This window comes from Myxine glutinosa, chromosome 10 (assembly GCF_964187855.1).
Source record: "Myxine glutinosa chromosome 10, kmMyxGlut1.1, whole genome shotgun sequence".
Lineage (NCBI taxonomy): Eukaryota > Metazoa > Chordata > Myxini > Myxiniformes > Myxinidae > Myxine > Myxine glutinosa.
The window spans coordinates 86,178,741-86,198,359 of record NC_136270.1 but is presented as its reverse complement, the minus strand read 5'-3'; the positions used below and the strand labels follow the sequence as shown (position 1 = coordinate 86,198,359).

Sequence of the window (19,619 nt, the reverse complement as noted above, 5' to 3'; positions counted from 1 at the left end):
GAGCAGACCGAGTCACTGCCAACACACATTGCACAAAAGGCCTCGTTTAGCATTCATACGTCATTTCAAAAGTCCCATATTATCGATCAATGTGACCCATGATTTAATCATTGATCGGCCTCTTTATGTGGACGTCTAAAGGTTTCCAACACACAAAGATTAATTAATGAGAATTGTTGCACAATCACTATATTTTCTCAGCAACCTCACTCACCCCATCACCTTTCCCCATTCAGATCCAGGCTCCCGCACCTCAGTTGCAACCACTTGAGTTAACCACTCCCTCCTTCACACCTTTAGTCACCATAATGTGCCTCAAACAGACCTTCGGAAGATCCACTGTGGGAATCTCATTTAGTGCTGTACCCGAAACGAGTTCCCGAACTTGAATTTGGTGAGTTGCCCTCCATTTTCCCTGTTGCATGAAATGACGTATTGTGGAAGCGGAGATTTTCGCACTACATCAATTTTCACGCTACAACAGAAAAGAGCGAAATTAACAATGCGCAAATACATTTGCCTTTTTTAGAGAGGTTACGAGGAAACACTGAAAGGTGGTACAGACGAAAGTCCCGTAATAGCTTGTGGAGCCAGCGATACCAAGGCCGGATAAAAATATCCAATGCTCCGGGAGACCATGAACTTACTAATCTCTGCATTCAATTAACCATTGATTTGATGTGCTTTACTGTACTTTCCCATCGTATTTTACAATCCGCATTTCATTGGTTCCATATGATTTACACCAGGTTTGTAAACCTTGGTTTATAATAGAGTAAGATTTGATGGTGGGTTTCTCTTCAGTTCTTGTTTCACTGCAAGTTATTTTCTCCCTACGCAAACATTCGCTCAGGTTTAACATGGTTAACATTGTTGAGATTGCCTTGGGTCTTGTGCCTACTCCACCAAATAAAAAACACACGAACACGTTGAGTTGAGCTGAGCGTGGAAATTTCCTTCTACAGAGTCTCGTGCTTGTAAAATCTGCAAGAGCTGTAAATTGCTCTCCTGGATTTCTGTTTGCGAGAGTGATTGCATTTGCTCAAGTAAACTGTACGGTGTTCAAGTAGCCCATGTCACATCACCATTGTACATGGGCTACTGTGACATGTGTGAGTGAACATGCACATTCTCTACCTCCACGGGAAAATTAGTTTACAAATCAAAGTGACCCATCATATGAAGAGTTGACTGCTGATGCATAGCGGACGTGCAAAAGGGGGTTTTCCGTTCCAATTTTCACTTGCTTTCAGTGGTGAACGTGACCAAGATAAAAAGTTTGAACATCAAAATCGGCACTCGGTAGAGAGCACATACCTGCGACAGGCTGGCCAGTTTATATTTTGTATTCCACCAATATGATTTGGACCTGAACCAAAATCTAATCGGCTTGTTATTGTCACATACACAACTCATCTCCCAAGTTTAGTCATAACTCGTCCACAACTTTTAAAAATGATATAATATCGCTTTTCGCCCGATCTTTCAATGGTGAAAAATCACATCAAAAACTAAATAATACTCATATTGTACACCGCTCCTTTCCTATGCCATCTCCAGGCATTGCAAATCGTCATTGCTGGGCACCGAAGGGGGCTCGGCAGTGACGCACGCTGAAAGAGAGTACTCAGTTTTCACTCTGGTTGTTTGTTTGTTTGTTTGTTTTCATTCTTTCTTTCTTTCTTGTTTGTTTGTCCGGGCGATATCTCAGCCACCCTTTGAGCTAGGAAGCTGAAATTTCGGCACAATAGTGAGCAAGTCCTTTGTCAAAAACGGTATTTTTTTTTTTTGATTAATCAATAAATTGAGGAGTTATTTAATTATTAGCGATTAATTAAGTACTTATTTAATTAATCAAATTTCCTTTCTCTTCTGACCATTAACTCAGGCACCTTTTGAGTTAGGAAGCTGATATTTGGACATGCCAATGACCAGGTGATTTGGCTGCAAAGGCTATTTTTGATTTATTAATTAATCAATTAATCGATTAATTATTGAATTATTCGATTAATGACAAAAAAATTTTTTTTTTAAAGTTACAGATTCTGATGAAATAGTGGTAGTTTATGTGTTCTCTGACCAAATTGTTTAATAATTTAATTTTTTTATGATTATTATTTATTTATTTTCATTATTAATCATTTATTTATTTTCTTTCTCATTTGGCCAATATCTCAGGCACCTTTTGAGCTGGGAAGCTAATATTTGGACATGAGTGACCAAGTGATGTGGCTATCAAGGATATTTTTGATTTATTGATTAATCATTTCATCTATTAATTATTTATTGATTAATCGATTAATTATTTATTGAGTAATCAATTAATTATTTAATTTTTTATAAATGACTTATTTAATTACATTTCTAAAAGATACATCTTCGGATGAAGCACTAGTGGTTTAGTTATGCGATTAGCCAATTGATTATGAAAATATTTTGTGATAATCTTTTATTGATTTTAATTATACAATTAATCAATCAATTAGTGTACACCTCTCCCTCCCAATGCAGCCTCAATGAGCTGCACTGCGGTATTGCCGGGCGCCGGAGGCGACCCGGCAATGCCGCGCTGCAGCATATTTAATTATTTGGCATGGGGCGGTGTACTTTGAATGTATGTGTACTTGTCCTAATCCATTTTCAGATCTTCAACAAAATCGAATCGATTCGTCCTTGTCACACACCCAACCGGTCCAACAAGTTTCGTCCAAATCTGTCCACAACTTTTTAACATATCGTGTTATATGTCGGTTTTGGTCCAATCTCCCAATGGTGAAGAATCATTTTTACAATTCTCTAATCCAGATTTGGATCTGGATCTTCACCAAAATCGAATCATTTTGTCCTCGTCACATACACTACCTCTCCCCCAAATTTCGTCAGAATCTGTCCACAACTTTTTGAATATCTTGTTCACAAACAAACAGACACAGAAAAAGAGACAGACAGGGGTGAAAACATAACCTCCATCCACCTTAGGTGGCAGAGGTAATAATAATTAAAAAAATTGCAAACTTATCCGAGGTCTGAGCTGATCTGGGATGCAGCATATTTTTGCCAAAGATTACCGAGCCAGCTCCGAAACAAGTTTTTGCTACTGAATGCCAGCACTAATCTCATTACACTACATCACTCTGCACCTGAGAGATGGAATTTAAACAAATAATTAGTTATTTGATTGACACAATACATCCATTAAAAATATAACAATTACACTCAACGGGTCAAATGGGCGATGAGACAAAGACACAGATAGAAAGAACACTTCAACACTAAAACATTATTACAAAACTACTATCAAGTAAGTTAAAGGAATTTTATCCAAGCCTGCGTGCATCCATTCAAAGATGCTGCACCCCAGCGCACAACAGGTCTTACTCGCAATTATTCCACGACTTCAGTCCTGCACACTTACCAGAGCAGCTACAAATAAAAGGGGACACCATTGTACAAATGCTACGTCATTTTTCCCCCTTCCATTTTTTAAAATGCAAAGCAGAGTTCCCCGTCAGACATGTTTATTTTGATGTCTAGAGAAGCTGCGACATTCCAGCAGCAGGATTGCTGTACCGCTTGGAAACTCCATTCCTGTACAATATATACATAGGCAGAGCAGGCCATCTGCATCGTATATCTTCCTGCGTGCCTCACCGACAGCAACCTTGACTGAAAATCCCACATAGCTCGGCACACAGCCATGGTAAGGTGGCCCCGCAGGAGACTATGCAGCCTATATAACAGGATGCTGCCCGCTACTGGCTAAAATTAGGCCATTAAGGGAATGATACTACAGCCATATGCTGTTACCACAATTATCTCGTGCAATATTTTGTCTCAAACCCAGCTATCGTCTGCACACATAGTTACACAAAACCTTAGAAACTCTACTACGTCGTGTAACTGAAATGGATCACATTCCAGCATTCGTTTAGCCCCTCTGAGGTCTCTGGAACGTGCTGGACTGAAGTAGGAAGAACATTAAATATGCAACTCATTACTGATGAGTTTATATTGGTTTGAGTTAAACCAGAATGAATAGCATAACCTGTGGTTCTTATAGATTGATACCTTCGTCAAAGTGTGAAATTCCAACTAATGCAGCAATGTTCTTTAAGTTACTTTCATATGACTGCTCCACCATGGGGCCTTCCCCAGAATGTGCGCAAAACAAGTTGTGTCATATACCCAGTGGAGTTCTGCCCAAGTGCTGTGATAATAGCATCTGGTCAGGCTCTGCTCGACAAAAAAAGACCCATATTTTCCATAAATATTTGACGGAAAGCCATCTGTGCAGTGGGATATCCTGGAAAGGTTTCACCATGGCAAGGGCATCGTATAAACAGTGCTCAACAACTGAGAATTTGATCACCTTGTCCATTGCAGGAACAACAGCAGGAACAACAGCAGGAACAACAGCAGGAACAACAAAAATCCTCCACCCAATCTCGCCATTCCTCCCTCTCTCCAGCTCACTCCCGACGTGAGGCAGGGAGCTTTGCATTCCCATAGGAAGGTAATAAATCCAGCAGAATCTAGGAATCCTCATTCAGGCTGCGGCCTGTTAGAATGCAGCTTAATATAATGTGCCCCAATGCCGAGGATAATTATGCGCAAGGCCCCAATCGAAAGAAAAGTACAAAAACACCATCTTTGCACACCAAATATTCCCTTTTCATTTCAATATAAAAATTAATCGGTTGCACAACTGAAATGGAATAAAAAACCACCTTTAGAGGCCATTTTTTCCCCGCAAGCGGGGGTTGGCCTTTTTCGGGAACTGTGGTTGTTGTTGTTTTTCGGTCCCCTTTTTGAAGCAATGTTTTACGACCGGATGCCCTTCCTGACGCCAACCCTTTTTGCCGCCTTTAACGACAAGCAGGGAATTACCAGTGAACTGGTACTCAATTTGCCGACCTCGGAAGGATGACAGGCTGAGTCAACCCCCCTGGCGTTAATTCAGCGATTGACCGGGATGCGAACCCAGGATCCTAGGATCCTAAGCCGGCACCCTAGCCGCTAGCCCAACACCAGGGAACTGAAATGGAATATCGTGATAAAATAGTCCAGCTGCTTTTGATCGCTCATCAATGAGAGAGATTTATGGTTTATATTTTATGCAGGCAATTGGTCCGGATTCCAAATTCCTGTTTGGACGGAGCATAGAAATGGCTACATTATCTCACATCAGGTTACAGTTATATACTCTGTAACTAACCACCACGACTCAATGGTTTAATAAGGACCTTAACGGTGTCAGGTTCCAATAAGAAAATAATAAATTATGAAGAAATGAATGAAAATGTATCCGATGCACAAACTTGCACAACTCGGTGGTGCTAAGTGAGGCTCTGACAAGTATCAATGTCTTTGTCTGGTAGTGTTTCATTGATGTATTAAAACAGCAAGAAATTGAAACAAAGAAGGAATACCGAAAGTTCCTCATCTTAAAGAAACGAAAGACCAATGGAACTCCAATGAATTACATTTGTATAAGTTACTGAGAGAATTCTAGAAAGTCCGACATGCAATACAAAACATTTTCCCTCCAGAGCAATGGAACGTAAAAAGATCCTATGGGTAACACGTCTGGCCAGAATCAAAGGAAGCCCTTGAACTCCACAACCCCCCCTCCCCCCTCCTACCATCCCCATCACCCCCTGTACCCCCACCCTCTTTGTTCCTGCCGATCAACACCGATGGTTGCAGAGCGATCTTGCTACGGCATTGACCACTACACTGCCTGGCTTTACCCTCGAGTGGACCAACCTTGGTAGAGAGATAATGCCAATCATGCAACACAAAAAATAAGATAATTTACAATTTATGCACCTCAAAAGGGCAAGCCGATAGTAAGTTTAGAGTCAATAAAACTGCTGTGACACGACAATGCAGAAGCAGCATCAATAGTTCCTAAACCCCATATTTATGGATTGCATGATCTCACATATTATTGGTATACTGACTCCAGAGGGAGATGGAACCATCGGTAACGTCACATAGATGTCACACACACTTAAAAACTGTAACACAATCTGTGGAATGAGCTGGTACAGAATTATCTACAAAACCCATTACATGTTCCCCCCAAAGCCACGTTTTTAACGAGATGCATACGTCTGAGCTCATACTACAGACTGGACGGACTCATACAAAAGACCCTACATATCCACATGACCCTGAAAGGCAGAGAAACATAGGTGATGAGTCATCAGCACTGCCAGATTAATGTGCAGACAATGATGCAGGAAATGTTTCCTCAAAAGGAGGCAATTGTGGCATCCCACGGGAAGCACGTTGCTCAGACCATTGCACAGCATGGGCAGACAGCATCCAGGAAATTTGCACAATGTGGAATCAATAACACAAATAAATCAAATTAATGACATGGGGAAAATGCTCCATTCAACTGAGATGCAGACATCATTTGGGGCTTTATTTCTAAGACAGCTCTCTTGAATAAAGTAAATGACCTTTGTTTTCTCAGGATGGTACATTGCAAAGATTTTGATCGATGTTGGTGTTCAGAAAAGCGCGTGCACATATGCACGTTTCAACTCTTGCATTGCATTTCTGGGCACGATCTATATTAGCTTTGTCCGTGAACTTTGAACTAGAATGAGTTAGAAAAGAAAAAAAACTAGAAAAGCTCATGGGGGGGGGGGGGGGGGGGGGAGGGGTAGGGGCAGAGTCTAATCTCTGTTCCAGCAATCTGTAAACTAGAAAAGAGCAATCAGAGATTGCAGACCCTCGCCAGAGCGTGTTTTCAGTGTTTTTAAGGCTTTTGTGTTAAAACAAATATGGCGGCCGAACCTCGTGACCGATGACGTCATCATTAATATTTTTTCTCCACCATCATTTTTTATTTATTTCTCCACCATACAGACAAACGGACTCAAATGCAATACCCTTTCCTCTGGCGAGGGTAATAACATGCGTTATGACACCAATACGTACCGATGGATCAAACGGAGCAGTCCAAAGCTGGATCCTCTGCCAACTCTCCCGTCAAAATGAGTGACGTAATTTATTGGTCGAGATAGCATACACTTTTGCTCAGGTACTACTAATCTGAAGGTTTTTTTTAAAGTGCAAAGAAGGTGATTTGTGTTCTATATAATAGTGTTGTTACATTTGTGGGGGTAGATGAAATACGTTAGTCGAGATAGAATCGTATAAATTAGCATGCTCCGAGTGTTGCAAAAAAGAGGAAGCCATCTCGATGTATCGAAGTAGAGTCGAATGTCTGGTTAAGTGTTTAGGTGTCTCCACACGGAAGCGTGGCATTTTGCTATCTAGGTAGGGTCTGTAAGGTTAAATTCCCCTGTACGTGTTTGCCTCCTGTGATCTTCCCTCCAACTTTATTGCAATTAAAAATTTGCATTTATTGCAATTATTGCAATTAAATTCCCTCCTCTGCCTTTGTGATTGGTGGAGGCGTGATGGGATGATTGAGCAGAGCTCGGTGATTGGGCAGAGTGTGACGTCAGCGTGGAACATTTCAGAGCTGAAGGGAAAAAAGATGCGTCTCGCGATCTTGGTCTCTCTCTCTCTCGTTCTGGCTCTCGTCTCGAGTGGACGCTGTTGTCTCGGGCGGGCTGGTGAGGAGACTCTGGGACTTTTGCAACGTGGAAGGAGGAGGTGTTGGTTGACTGTGGTGCTCTGCGGAGGAGGGGTCGCGAGTGAAACAGAGGGATCCTGCCTGCTTGCCTCATGCCGGCGGCTGGCTACGGGCGTGATTCTGCGCCATCTTGTGCGTTTCCCACGCGGTGGTTCGAGGGGCGACGAGCAAGCCTTACCAGCCATTTGGGGACGCATAGCTAAGTGCCGGCCGGCTTGAAACAAAACATCATTATTTTATTTTACTTTCGTTTCCCCCTTTGTTTGTTTATGAGTCTGAGTGGAGATGTCTCAAATTAGGAAATCGTTTTTTACCTCACATTCATTTTATTTGGGTTACAATTACTTTTAATAAATTCATTATTTGTGAATTTTACTTTTCTTGTCCTGGTTCGTTTCTTTGTTTGTGGGTTCGGATTAACACTGTTATTATATATTATATAACATTATATATAACATTATATTATACAACACCAATCCCCGCTTTGCGGGGAAAAATGGCCTCTAAAGGTGGTTATTATATATTATTTATTCCCAATTAGATAAGGCTCGGGCCTTCCGCGTGCGCCAAAGATAATCCCGCCAGGGTTCGGAGTATGCCTCAGAGTTAAAGCTCGTTATGGCTATCCGTCAGCTCGGGGATCTTAATCCCCGGCGACGCGACAGTATTCAAGTATACACTGTATTTATCGGCCTTTTTGTCAACGTGGAGTACAAGTCGAATTGGCGAAATTTCCCATTTTTCTTTCCTTCATTCATAGATAAGTCGATTTGGAGTAGAAGATGAAGCTAGATCAACTACAATAGTTAGCGAAATTGTCATTCTGTTAAGATAATCGAAGTGTTAACCCCTCTGCAACACTCACGACATATTGCTGCCTACGGTACAACTGTAAAACAAGCAAGCGTATTTAATATTTAAAACAAGCGTCAGGATCATTATGAGCACTGGCTCATAGCACATGACATCTTGTAATGGCAGTTCACTATTCCTTTAATAAACGTGAACACCTGACACTTATTGTAATACAAGCACTCAATGTTTGTTCACTTAGCAGTCACGATTATTCTTCCTGGTATTTTTGGTAGTCCACAACATATACTTTGCTTTACTCCAGTCCCAGACAATGACTTCTACACAGTACAGTGTACAACAACTCTTTTCTTCTCAACACAAGATTCGTCTTTGTACAAATACACAGTTACTGTATTCGTATTTCCCTGGTGCTCTGATCACACCATCATGTGGCACCTCAGTGACGAATTATCTTCTCCGGATTCGCTGTGCGGCCCATTTGGTAGCTCGATCGCAGATTTCTCGATTCCAGATTCGCCGCATGACTCACCTGAAAGCCCGATCGTGGCGAGGGGAGTGCCGTATCGCTCTGGCCTTACCTTCCCAGCACACAAATTATTCGAGCAGTCCGTCCGATACACGAACACACATCCGAGACATGACACCTTCCTTGTAATCCCTCCACTCCACACGTTTAATTGTCCATTTGTGTATTTAATTTGTTATTTAGTGATTTGTTTAATATTTGTCTCTAGTATGTAGTTAAGTGAGGTTACAGTTATGTGAATGTGACCAAATGTGCCCTGGGAATGAATGCATCCCTCACCCCAAAACAACACGTCTATTGGCATATATAGTCTGCTTTTAATGTCCTTTTGCATAACGTCACATTTTCTCGGAACGCATCCACAATGTCAAGTGGAAACTTGCTGCAGTGTGTTTAAATTAACAATTATACAATTTATTTCAGAAAATATCACTTTGCAACTGTTTTTCATTTATGCAATTCAATGTGTTAAACCATATACAGTCACGTGAAGAAGTAAGTACACCCCATGTAAAGTTTTGACTTTTTCAACATATTTCAACATACAGCTATTTGATCTTCATTTTAACAATATTGATAGATAAAGGTGATATAATATAACAAATATCATGAAACATTTACATTTTGTAGTCCATTGTATAATTTAAATAAATATAAATGCAAATTTCGCATGTGGAAAAAGCAAGTACACCCCGACATTTATCACTACTTCAAATACCTAAAATTTGAACCAGGTGCACCAGCTCAGGTACAAATGATTAGAACATCGTTAGAGAGGATCTTGGAGGAACCTGTCTTATTTAAACCTCAGACATTTAGTTTGGTTTGCTCTTTGTTGTTGAAGTGTGCGGCGTCACCATGCCTAGATCAAAAGAGCTCTCTGAGGTCTTCAGAAAGAAGGTTATAGATGCCTACGAGTCTGGGAAGGGATTTAAAAAGATCTCCAAACAATTTGAAATCAATCATTCGACTGTCCGGCAGATCATCTACAAGTGGAGAAGATTCCAAACAACTGCCAACTTGTTCAGGCCAGGCCGCCCCAGCAAGTTCAGCCTGAGAGCAGACCGCAAGATGCTGAAATAAGTCTCTAAGAATCCCAGAATGTCATCACGGGACCTACAGGTAGTTCTTGCCACTGTTGATGTCAAAGTGCACGAGTCTACCATTAGAGAGAGGCTGCATAAATTTGATCTACATGGGAGGTGTGCCAGGAGGAAACCTTTGCTCTCCAGAAAGAACATCAGGGCAAGACTAAAGTTTGCCATTGAACACCGAGGCAAAGACCAGCACTTCTTGAACAATGTGCTCTGGACAGATGAGTCATAGGTAGAGCTATTTGGCCACAATACCAGAAGACATGTTTGGCGAAAACCAAAGACAGCATTTGACCACAAGAACCTGATACCAACTGTAAAGCATGGTGGTGGAAATATTATGGTTTAGGGCAGCTTTTCTGCATCAGGGCCTGGGCAGCTCACCATCATAGAATCCACTATGAATTCTTCATTGTACCAGAGGGTGCTTGAGGATAAGGTGAGGCCATCTGTCGGAAAGTTGAAGCTCAACCGAAGGTGGACCTTGCAACATGACAATGACCCTACACATACCAGTAAATCCACCAAGAAATGGCTGAAAAGAAAGAAATGGAGGGTTCTGGAATGGCCAAGTCAAAGCCCGGATCTAAATCCCATCGAGATGTTGTGGGGGGATTTGAAACGAGCTGTGCATGCAAGAAACCCCTCAAACATCTTAATTTGTTGTTGAATAAATTATTGCAAAGTCAATTTTTCATTGTTTTTTGTTCAATTAGATCACCTTTATCTGCAGATACTGTTTAAATATAACCACCTTTAGAGGCCATTTTTCCCCGCAAAGCGGGGGTTGGCCTTTTTCGGGGACCGTGGTTGTTGTTGTTTTTTGGTCCCCTTTTTGAAGCAATGTTTTACGGCCGGATGCCCTTCGCTTCCTGACGCCAACCCTTTTTGCCGCCTTTAACGACAAACAGGGAATTACCAGTGAACTGGTACTCAATTAGCCGACCTCGGAAGGATGACAGGCTGAGTCAACCCCCCTGGCGTTAATTCAGCAATCGACCGGGATTCGAACCCAGGATCCTCGGATCCTAAGCTGGCACCCTAGCCGCTAGCCCAACACCAGGGCTCGGGGTAAATATTATTGGTTATTCCGGATCCTTGGTGTGGGGTTTCTTATTGACTGGAATTCATATTGATTGCGTTACGAAAGCATATAAATCATTGAAGTTTAAATGAAGACATTGTTTAAATGAAGATCAAATATTGATATGTCCACATATGTTAAAAAGATTTTAAAAAACATTTCATGGGGTGTACTTACTTTTTCCACATGCGAAATTTGCATTTATGTTTATTTAAATTATACAATGGACTACAAAATGTAAATGTTTCATGATATTTAATAATAATAATAATAATTCATTTATTTTGTATAGCGCTTTTCCAGAAGCCCAAAGGCGCTTTGACAGAGTGGAAAACATAATGCATAACAATACATGAAAACAACAATTGCAAAAAGACAAGAATCAAGAAAACAAACAGCAGCGATATACGGCATATATATAAGACAAGAATCAAAAAGACAAGACAAGAATCAATAGGGAAATATTTAAAGCAAAAGGAGGGAGAAGGAGAAGAGATAGTCAGGGGTTAAATGCTGTGGGTTGAATGTTGAATGCAGCGTTGAACAGGTGGGTCTTTAGTGATGTTTTGAATGTGGTGAGTGAGGAGGAGTCTCTGATGGTGTGAGGTAGTGAGTTCCAGAGGGTGGGAGCAGCGATGGAGAAGGCCCTGTCCCCCCAGGATCTGAATTTGGTCCGGATGGAGGGGGTCAGGAGGTTGGTACCAGCAGAGCGGAGGTTGCGGGTGGGAGTGTGTCTGGAGAGGAGGTCAGCCAGGTAGGATGGGGCCAGGTTATGGAGGGCTTTGTATGTCAAGAGGAGGATTTTGTACTGGATTCTCTGGGGGATGGGGAGCCAGTGAAGCTTGTAAAGGACGGGGGTGATGTGGTCACGGGTCCGGGAATGAGTGAGTAGACGGGCAGCGGAGTTCTGAATGTATTGGAGTTTATTGGTGATTTTTGAGGGTGAACCATAGAGGAGGCTATTGCAGTAGTCCAGACGGGAGGTGATGAAGGCGTGGATGAGGGTTTCTGCAGCCGTGGAGGAGAGGGATGAGCGGAGACGGGCAATGTTTTTCAGGTGAAAGAAGGCTGACTTTGTGATCTGTTTAGTGTATTTGTCGAAGGAAAGGGTTTGGTCAAAGATGACGCCAAGATTCCGGATGTGAGGGGAGGTGGATACTGGGATACCGTCGATGTTGAGGGCAAAGTTATGGGTGGATTTTGTGAGCGTTTTTGGGCCAATGATGATTATTTCAGATTTATCACAGTTAAGCTTGAGGAAGTTGATTTGAAGCCAGGATTTTATTTCAGTGATGCAGTTTGTCAGGATAGAGTGGGTGTCGGTGGAGACGGACTTGGTGGAGATGAAAAGCTGGATGTCATCGGCGAAGCAGTGGAATTGGAGACCATGACGGCGGATTAAGTGACCGAGCGGGGACAGGTAAAGGATGAAGAGGAGGGGGCCAAGAACTGAACCTTGGGGGACACCTTGGGGGAGGGGAGCAGTGGGGGATTTGCAGTTATTGATGGAGATGAACTGGCATCTGTCAGAGAGGTATGATTTAATCCAAGAGAGGGCAGTGCCGGTGACGTTAAAGGTGGATTCAAGTCGGGTGAGGAGGATAGTGTGATCGATGGTGTCAAAGGCAGCGCTGAGGTCGAGGAGGACGAGAATGTTGAGGTTGCCAGCGTCAGAGGAGAGGAGAAGGTCGTTGGTGATTTTGAGGAGAGCAGTTTCAGTACTGTGGTTGGAGCGGAATCCGGATTGGAATGTTTCATACAAGTTATTGGCAGAGAGATGATGTTTGAGTTGAGTGGCTACAGCGCGTTCCAAAACTTTTGACAGAAAGGGTAGGTTGGAGATGGGTCTGAAGTTGTTTAGGGTGTCAGGGTTTAGACCAGGTTTTTTTAGAATGGGGGTAACAGCAGCAATTTTGAGGGAAGGTGGGACGATGCCTGTAGACAGGGAGGAGTTTATTGTTGCAATGATAAGTGGAGAGAGAGCAGGGAGGGAGGCTTTGACAAAGCTGGAGGGGATGGGGTCAAGAGTGCAGGTGGCAGTTTTCATTCCTATGAGGAGTTCAGAGAGGTCAGTAGGAGAGATTGGGGAGAACCGAGACAGGGGATGGCAGGACAAGGGGGGGCAGGTGGTTGGAGGGGGAGCGGGTGCGGCGGTGGTCAAGCTGTTGTAGATGTTGTCAATTTTGCGTTGGAAGAAAGAGAGGAAGGAGATGCAGTTGTCTACTGTGAATGACTGGGTGGTGGTGTTCAGGGGGCGGAGGAGTTTGTTTATTGTCGAGAAGAGTGCTTTTGGGTTTCCGGAGCCAGAGTGGATAATTTGAGAGTAGTAGGCAGAGCGGGCGCGGGAGAGGGCATCTTTGTAGTGTTGTATGTGGTCCTTGTAGGCTTGGGAGTGAACTGTGAGACCCGTTTTATTGCGGAGTCTTTCAAGTTGGCGAGCACGAGTTTTCATCAGGTGGAGTTCAGGGGTAAACCAGGGAGCAGAATGGGTGAAAGAAACTGTTTTGGTTTTTACAGGCGCAAGCTGGTCAAGGCAGGAGGAGAGAGTGTGGTTGTAGTAGTCAGTGAGGTCGGAAGGGGTGTGGAGGTCAATGAAGGGAGAAGTGGACATTTTTTCAGAGAGGGTGGATGAGAATGAGGTAGGTGAAAGAGCGTTTAGCTTACGGAAGTTGATTGTGCGATAATGCCTTGGTGTTGGGGCGGGGATGTTGATGGTCAGAGTGATGGCTAAGTGGTCAGAGAGGGTGAGGTCGGAGCCATAGAGATGGTGCAAATTTAATCCAGTGGAGCAGACAAGGTCCAAAATGTGACCACGGATATGGGTAGGAAAGTCGACATGTTGAGTGAGGTTAAAGCAGGTGAGTAAATCAGTGAAGTCAGTGGTTATTGTGGAGTCAGTGGAGTCCATGTGGATATTGAAATCACCAAGGAGGAGGATTGAGGGGGAGAGGGAACATAGCTGGGTCAGAAAGTAGGAGAAGTCAGACAGGAATGATGGGTGTGGTTTGGGAGGGCGGTAGACGACAGCCATGACTGACTGCGTGTGACCAGAGAGTTTTAAAGCCAGGTGTTCAAATGATGGAGCAGATGAGATGGAGATGAGGTTGGTCTTGATGTCTTGACGGTGGATAACGGCAATTCCACCACCTCGGCCCTCCGAGCGTGGTTTATTGACGTAGGAATATCCATTGGGTGTGGTGAGGTTGAGTGTGTAGTAGTCCAGAGGTTGTTGCCAGGTTTCGGTGAGACAGAGAAAGTCCAGTTTGTTATCCAGGATGTATTCGTTCAGGATGAGGCATTTATTGTTGAGGGACCGGGTGTTGAACAGGGTGAGCTTGATGTTGTTTTGAACAGCAGGGATGAATTCAGGTGATTTAGCCAGGGTTCGTAGGCAAGAGGTGCGATCGTGTGGGTTGCTGTGACCAGGTGCGCTGGGACGAAGAGTGAGAGTGCGCTGAGCCGACCAGAGGACGGGGATGGAGTGACCTGATTGCAAATAAACAAACTTGTGACCGGAGCCACGGTGAATGTACCTGGGTCGTCGGAGGAGTCCATTTGATTTGATGGCAGAGATGCATGATGGGGTGGAGCGGGTATTGAGCAGAAGAAGCCTTGCGGCGGAGTACTTCAGAGCCATGCCAGGCAGGAGCGAAGGGACGAGTACGAGGCCAAGGTCGAGGAGGCAAAGCGGCAAACGCAGCGGCAAACGCAGCGGCAAACGCAGCGGCAAACGACTGCAGCCGCTAATCAAGACCACAGCGGCAAACAAGGCCACAAGGCCACCAAGACCACAGGGCCACCGGCAAACAAGGCCACGGCCACAAACAACGGGAGCGGGCCTTTCGATTCCGTATTCCGTACCATCAAAAGCAGATTCCGTTATCCAGCCGGAGAACACGCGGCACGTGCGGGTGTGAAAAGGCAGGACAGGTGTGAGATGTCAGGTCAGAAAAGTAGAAGCAGACCCTGTACATCCATCCAGTCGGAGAAGCGGCGAATATGCAACGCCAGCGTCCTCTCGCAACCGAACCCGGAAGTGAAAGTATTTGTTATATTATATCACCTTTATCCATCAATATTGTTGAAATGAAGATCAAATAGCTGTATGTTGAAATATGTTGAAAAAGTCAAAACTTTACATGGGGTGTACTTACTTTTTCACGTGACTGTACAAGTCGATTCTGAAAACAAGTCGAGACGCCTACGTTTGAGAAAAAAAAAAAAAAGCAAATTGTACGCCAAAAAATACGTTAATTCAAGATGTCTCTGATTCCTTAATATCTCTCCCTGGTTACTCCCTCCTCTGGTATGATAGACCTGAGCCTCGTCCTGGAGGTGGGGTTGCTATCTTTATGAAAAACTCTTCCTCACTCTCGACCTGCACTGCCCTCTCTCCACCACACCCCAAGGAGTACCTCTGGCTATGGCTTCCTCTCCGCTCCCACCTTTTGTTCATATGTGTGTTGTACCGTCCACCAAACAGTGATGACTCCATCTACATCTCGATGTCTGAAAACATGGACCAACTTCTATCTACTAATCCCAACTCTCTCTTCCTCATATGTGGTGATTTCAACTGTCATCATGCCAGCTGGCTGGGTGTGAGTACCTCTCTCATCAGCCATGGCTCCTCAGCTAAGGACTTCTGCGACCAACTAGGACTGACACAATCTGTCAATTTCCCGACACGGATCTCAGTCAACCGAGCATCATCTCTTCTAGACTTGGTTATGACAAACTTCCCTGCAAATGTCTTCTGCTCCTCTTCTTCTGCTCCAATCGGTTCATCTGACCAAACGCTTGTTAAAGTGGACATCTCTCTGGCCATTCTCAGAGAGCCTCCTCAGCATCGACGAGTCTGGCATTTCATGCAGGCCAACTGGCACGGTCTTCAAGCAGCCATAAATCATCTGGACTGGTCTACCATCTCTACTGCCTCTGACATCAACTCATCCTGGGAATTCTTCCAAAGTAAATTGCTCTCTCTCATGCACAGATTTGTCCCATCTCGTCTTCAGTTGCCATACCCTTCCTCCCGCCCATGGTACATGGAATTTTGTGGTGAGGCAGTTGCCCTTAAACAACTTGCCTTCGCCTCTTGGAAGGCAAATCCAACGGAACGCAATCTCATTTCCTTTCACAAATCCCGGAACAAGTGCGTGTCCACCTTAAGGGGAGCCAGGAAACAATATCTCTCTATTCTCAAGACTGAACTCACAAACCTGTCTCCCTCTTCCAAATCCTGATGGCGTCTGGTCAACTCTGTTTCCGGTGTTTGTTCCCGCTCAATCCCCTTCCTTACCTCAAACGGCCACACAGCTAACTCCGCACGTGAAAAATTTGAATGCCTCAAATCTGTGTTTGCCTCAAAATCTTGTGTCCCAAACCCGCCTCTCTCTGTACCCACCATACCCAGTTGCTCCTGGACTCTGTGTCCTTCTTTCCTGACAAGGTGGAAAAGTTTCTGTCAATCCTCGACTCTGATTCTGCAACTGGACCAGACAGCATCAGCCCATGGGTCCTAAAATCCTGCCCTGCTGCTCTTTCACACCCTCTCTCTGTTGTCGTCACCCTCTGTTTTGCTCAAGGTCATCTGCCATCAGTTTCGAAATCAGTCAACATTACCGCTTTACACAAAAAATGTGCCAAAACAGATCCTTGCAACTACAGACCAATCAGCCTGTTCCCAATTATCAGCAACGTCATGGAATCCATCATTGCTTCAGATAACAAATCCTTCCTCTTCTCCAATGGCTTGATCTCTGATCATCAATTTCGTTTCAGACCAGGTCACTCTACTCTTGACATGCTGCTTCTGCTGTCTCAACAATGGATGGCAGGTCCTCAATGTCAAACAGGAAATTAGAGCTGTCTCCCTTGACATATCACCTGCCTTCGATACGGTCTGGCACCCCGCTCTGCTCACCAAACACTCCTCCTATGGTATCCATGGAAATATCCACACATGGCTTGCGGACTTCCTCTCTGGTCGTAGTCAACGTGTGGCCCTGAATGGGTTTCTCTCATCTCCCCTTCCTGTTCAGGCTGGATTTCCCCAAGGCAGTGTTCTGGGCCCTGTGCTTTTTCTGGTCTTCATCAATGATCTCTGACTCTCTGGAAAATCCTCTCTATCTCCCTGCTGATGACTCCACTCTCTGCCGTTCCATACCTCATCCCTCAGATCACTCTCTGCAGACCTGGACAAAATCACAGACTGGTCAAACAAGTGGAACATGTCCTTCAATCCTGACATATCTTACACTTTCACTATGTCTCTCTGAAATGACCGACTGGACAACCCTCCCATCTACTTTATGAACAATCCTCTCCAAGAAGTTCTGTCACTCAAGCTTTTGGGTCTCACTGTCTGCCATGATCTTTCCTGGGAAAACCACATTTCCAAGCTGGCCTCCAAAGCCAGTCGCCGACTGGGCATCCTCCATCGTGCGAAGTCCTTCCTTGGCACACCTGAGCTCCTCAGCACATACAAGGCTTTCATCCATAGCTCAATGGAATACTGCTCTCCCCTCTGGGCTGGTGCTCCTGCCTCACACCTAGCTCGGTTTCACGCTGTTGAAACCAAAGCTTTCAGAATCATTGGAATCTCCCGCGATGAAGCTAACTCCGAGGGCCTTTCACTCACTCTCCGCAGGCAGGTTGGTGGTCTTTCTGTCTTCTACTGACTCCTCTCTAGCCTAGGTCCCCCAGCTCTGTCCCCCAAATATTCCTACAGGTTGCACAAAATCTGCCATCAACCCTCTTATGGTGAAACTGCCAAAATGAAGACTCTCTGCTCACCTTCACTCTTTCATTCCTTCCTCTTTTCTCCCACCTCTGGAACAAACTCCCTCACTCTCTTCAATCCCACTCGCCCCTCCAGGTCTTTAAAACAGCTGTTCACCACCATCTCTTACCTTCCCCCATCCAAAACCTTGATCTTTTCTACCCCCACTAACTCACCCCAGGTCTACTTTTTTGAAATACCGACTTCTTTCCTGGAAGTCCTAGCAGTGTCCATGTGTTTTCTACCTTCCCCCTCATCCCCCCTCTTCCCATGCCCCGTCCCCCCAAGCCCTCTCCCTCCCACAGATCTCCCGATGTCCCTGTTCTCTGCTGCTGTACTTGTGTGCTTCCCTCTCTCTCCCCATCTTGTCTCCCACTCCCTTGTCTTATGTTTTTTGTGTCAATTTGTTTTTATGTTATTAATGTTAGCTCTTACACGAGCCTCAATCTTGTACACAATAAATAAATAAATAAATAAATTCAATTGAAATAAAAGAAAAGTTTGCATTGAACTTACAGCACAGGAAACCATTGTCCCGAAACCTAATCTCCCTGAAGGGAGGTTGGCATTTCACATGATCAGAAAGAGCAGATGCCCCGAAGGTTGACCAAAATATCCAGCACACATGACCCGGCAAGTTATCCTGCTTCAAGGCTTCCTCTTAAGAACGGTAGGTATCTCTCAGTGCATGGCACCTTGACATGCACAACACTGGAACTGCAGTATTCAAAATAATATAATCAACTACTATTTTAAAGTTAACTAAATACACATGCAGAGTGTTTATAGAGTGCGTCCAAGTGTCCTAAAGCGACATAAACTTCAAGTTGAAAATAAAAACAAGTCGACGTAAAGGAAAGTTAAAAACAGGCTAATTTTGAGTTATGCTTGAACGGGGTTTGCGTAGATGGAAACTTGCCTTGGGTAGCCATGTGTTTATTCAAACACTGATGCATTACATGAATGATGCAACGTCACATTTTAGATGATCTAAAACTGTGTGCTGAATTGATCTCAAACTGTCTCAAAGCACTCAATTGCCAGTAATCTGTAAAATATCTAGTGAAAATGGAGCCTTGGTGTTCACTCTTAAAGAGGCTAAAATGTCCAACACACACACACCAGATCTGGCAGCAAAGGACAACAATCAAGAACAATTTGCAAATTAAAGAAAGGGCCCTTGATCTCAGATGTGGAGATCTTAACTGTGTGAGGTTCAGTATCATGTTTCATGTCTGCTGTTACTTACTTTGGTGAAGAACACCGTGAGATGTGTTTCACTGCCGAGCACCCAAACGGGATACTTGGGAGATTTGAGGAAGCTTCCCACCTGAAAGAATACATTCAATTTATTAATGAAGCAAATAAATCCACAAAGCCTTTTCTGAGAAACAAAACACTCACGTGTTGTACTTCACACGATCAACACCAACCGCACTCTTCCCCACAACTCAAACCTCCAACCAAAAATAATTAATAAATACAATCGGTACGAGACAGCATTAATAATGCAAAATGTAAATGTTATGTGCATTAACATGAGTACTAGTATAATGTACAAATCTAAGGAAGTAGCGTTAACATTCTAGAGATGGTTGGTTAGCCTGCAGCTGGAAAATGTTATGTCTCCTTCTTCTTTCATATGAAATATGTGGCTGTGCTATTGCATGGCACGTTGGCAGTATCACTGATGCAGT

The 19,619-nt window shown here is 43.9% G+C and overlaps 1 protein-coding gene across 2 annotated transcripts in view; it reads right to left on the bottom strand.

Annotated features, from left to right (window-relative positions):
- Positions 1-19,619, bottom strand: part of MINDY3 (MINDY lysine 48 deubiquitinase 3) — a 140,417-nt gene that overhangs the window by 69,067 nt on the left and 51,731 nt on the right. For both annotated transcript variants that reach the window (XM_068126614.2, XM_078785838.1), the window contains one exon: positions 19,172-19,252. In XM_068126614.2, coding sequence (XP_067982715.1) covers positions 19,172-19,252 — 81 coding nt within the window. The remainder of the gene's footprint in view (positions 1-19,171; positions 19,253-19,619) is intronic.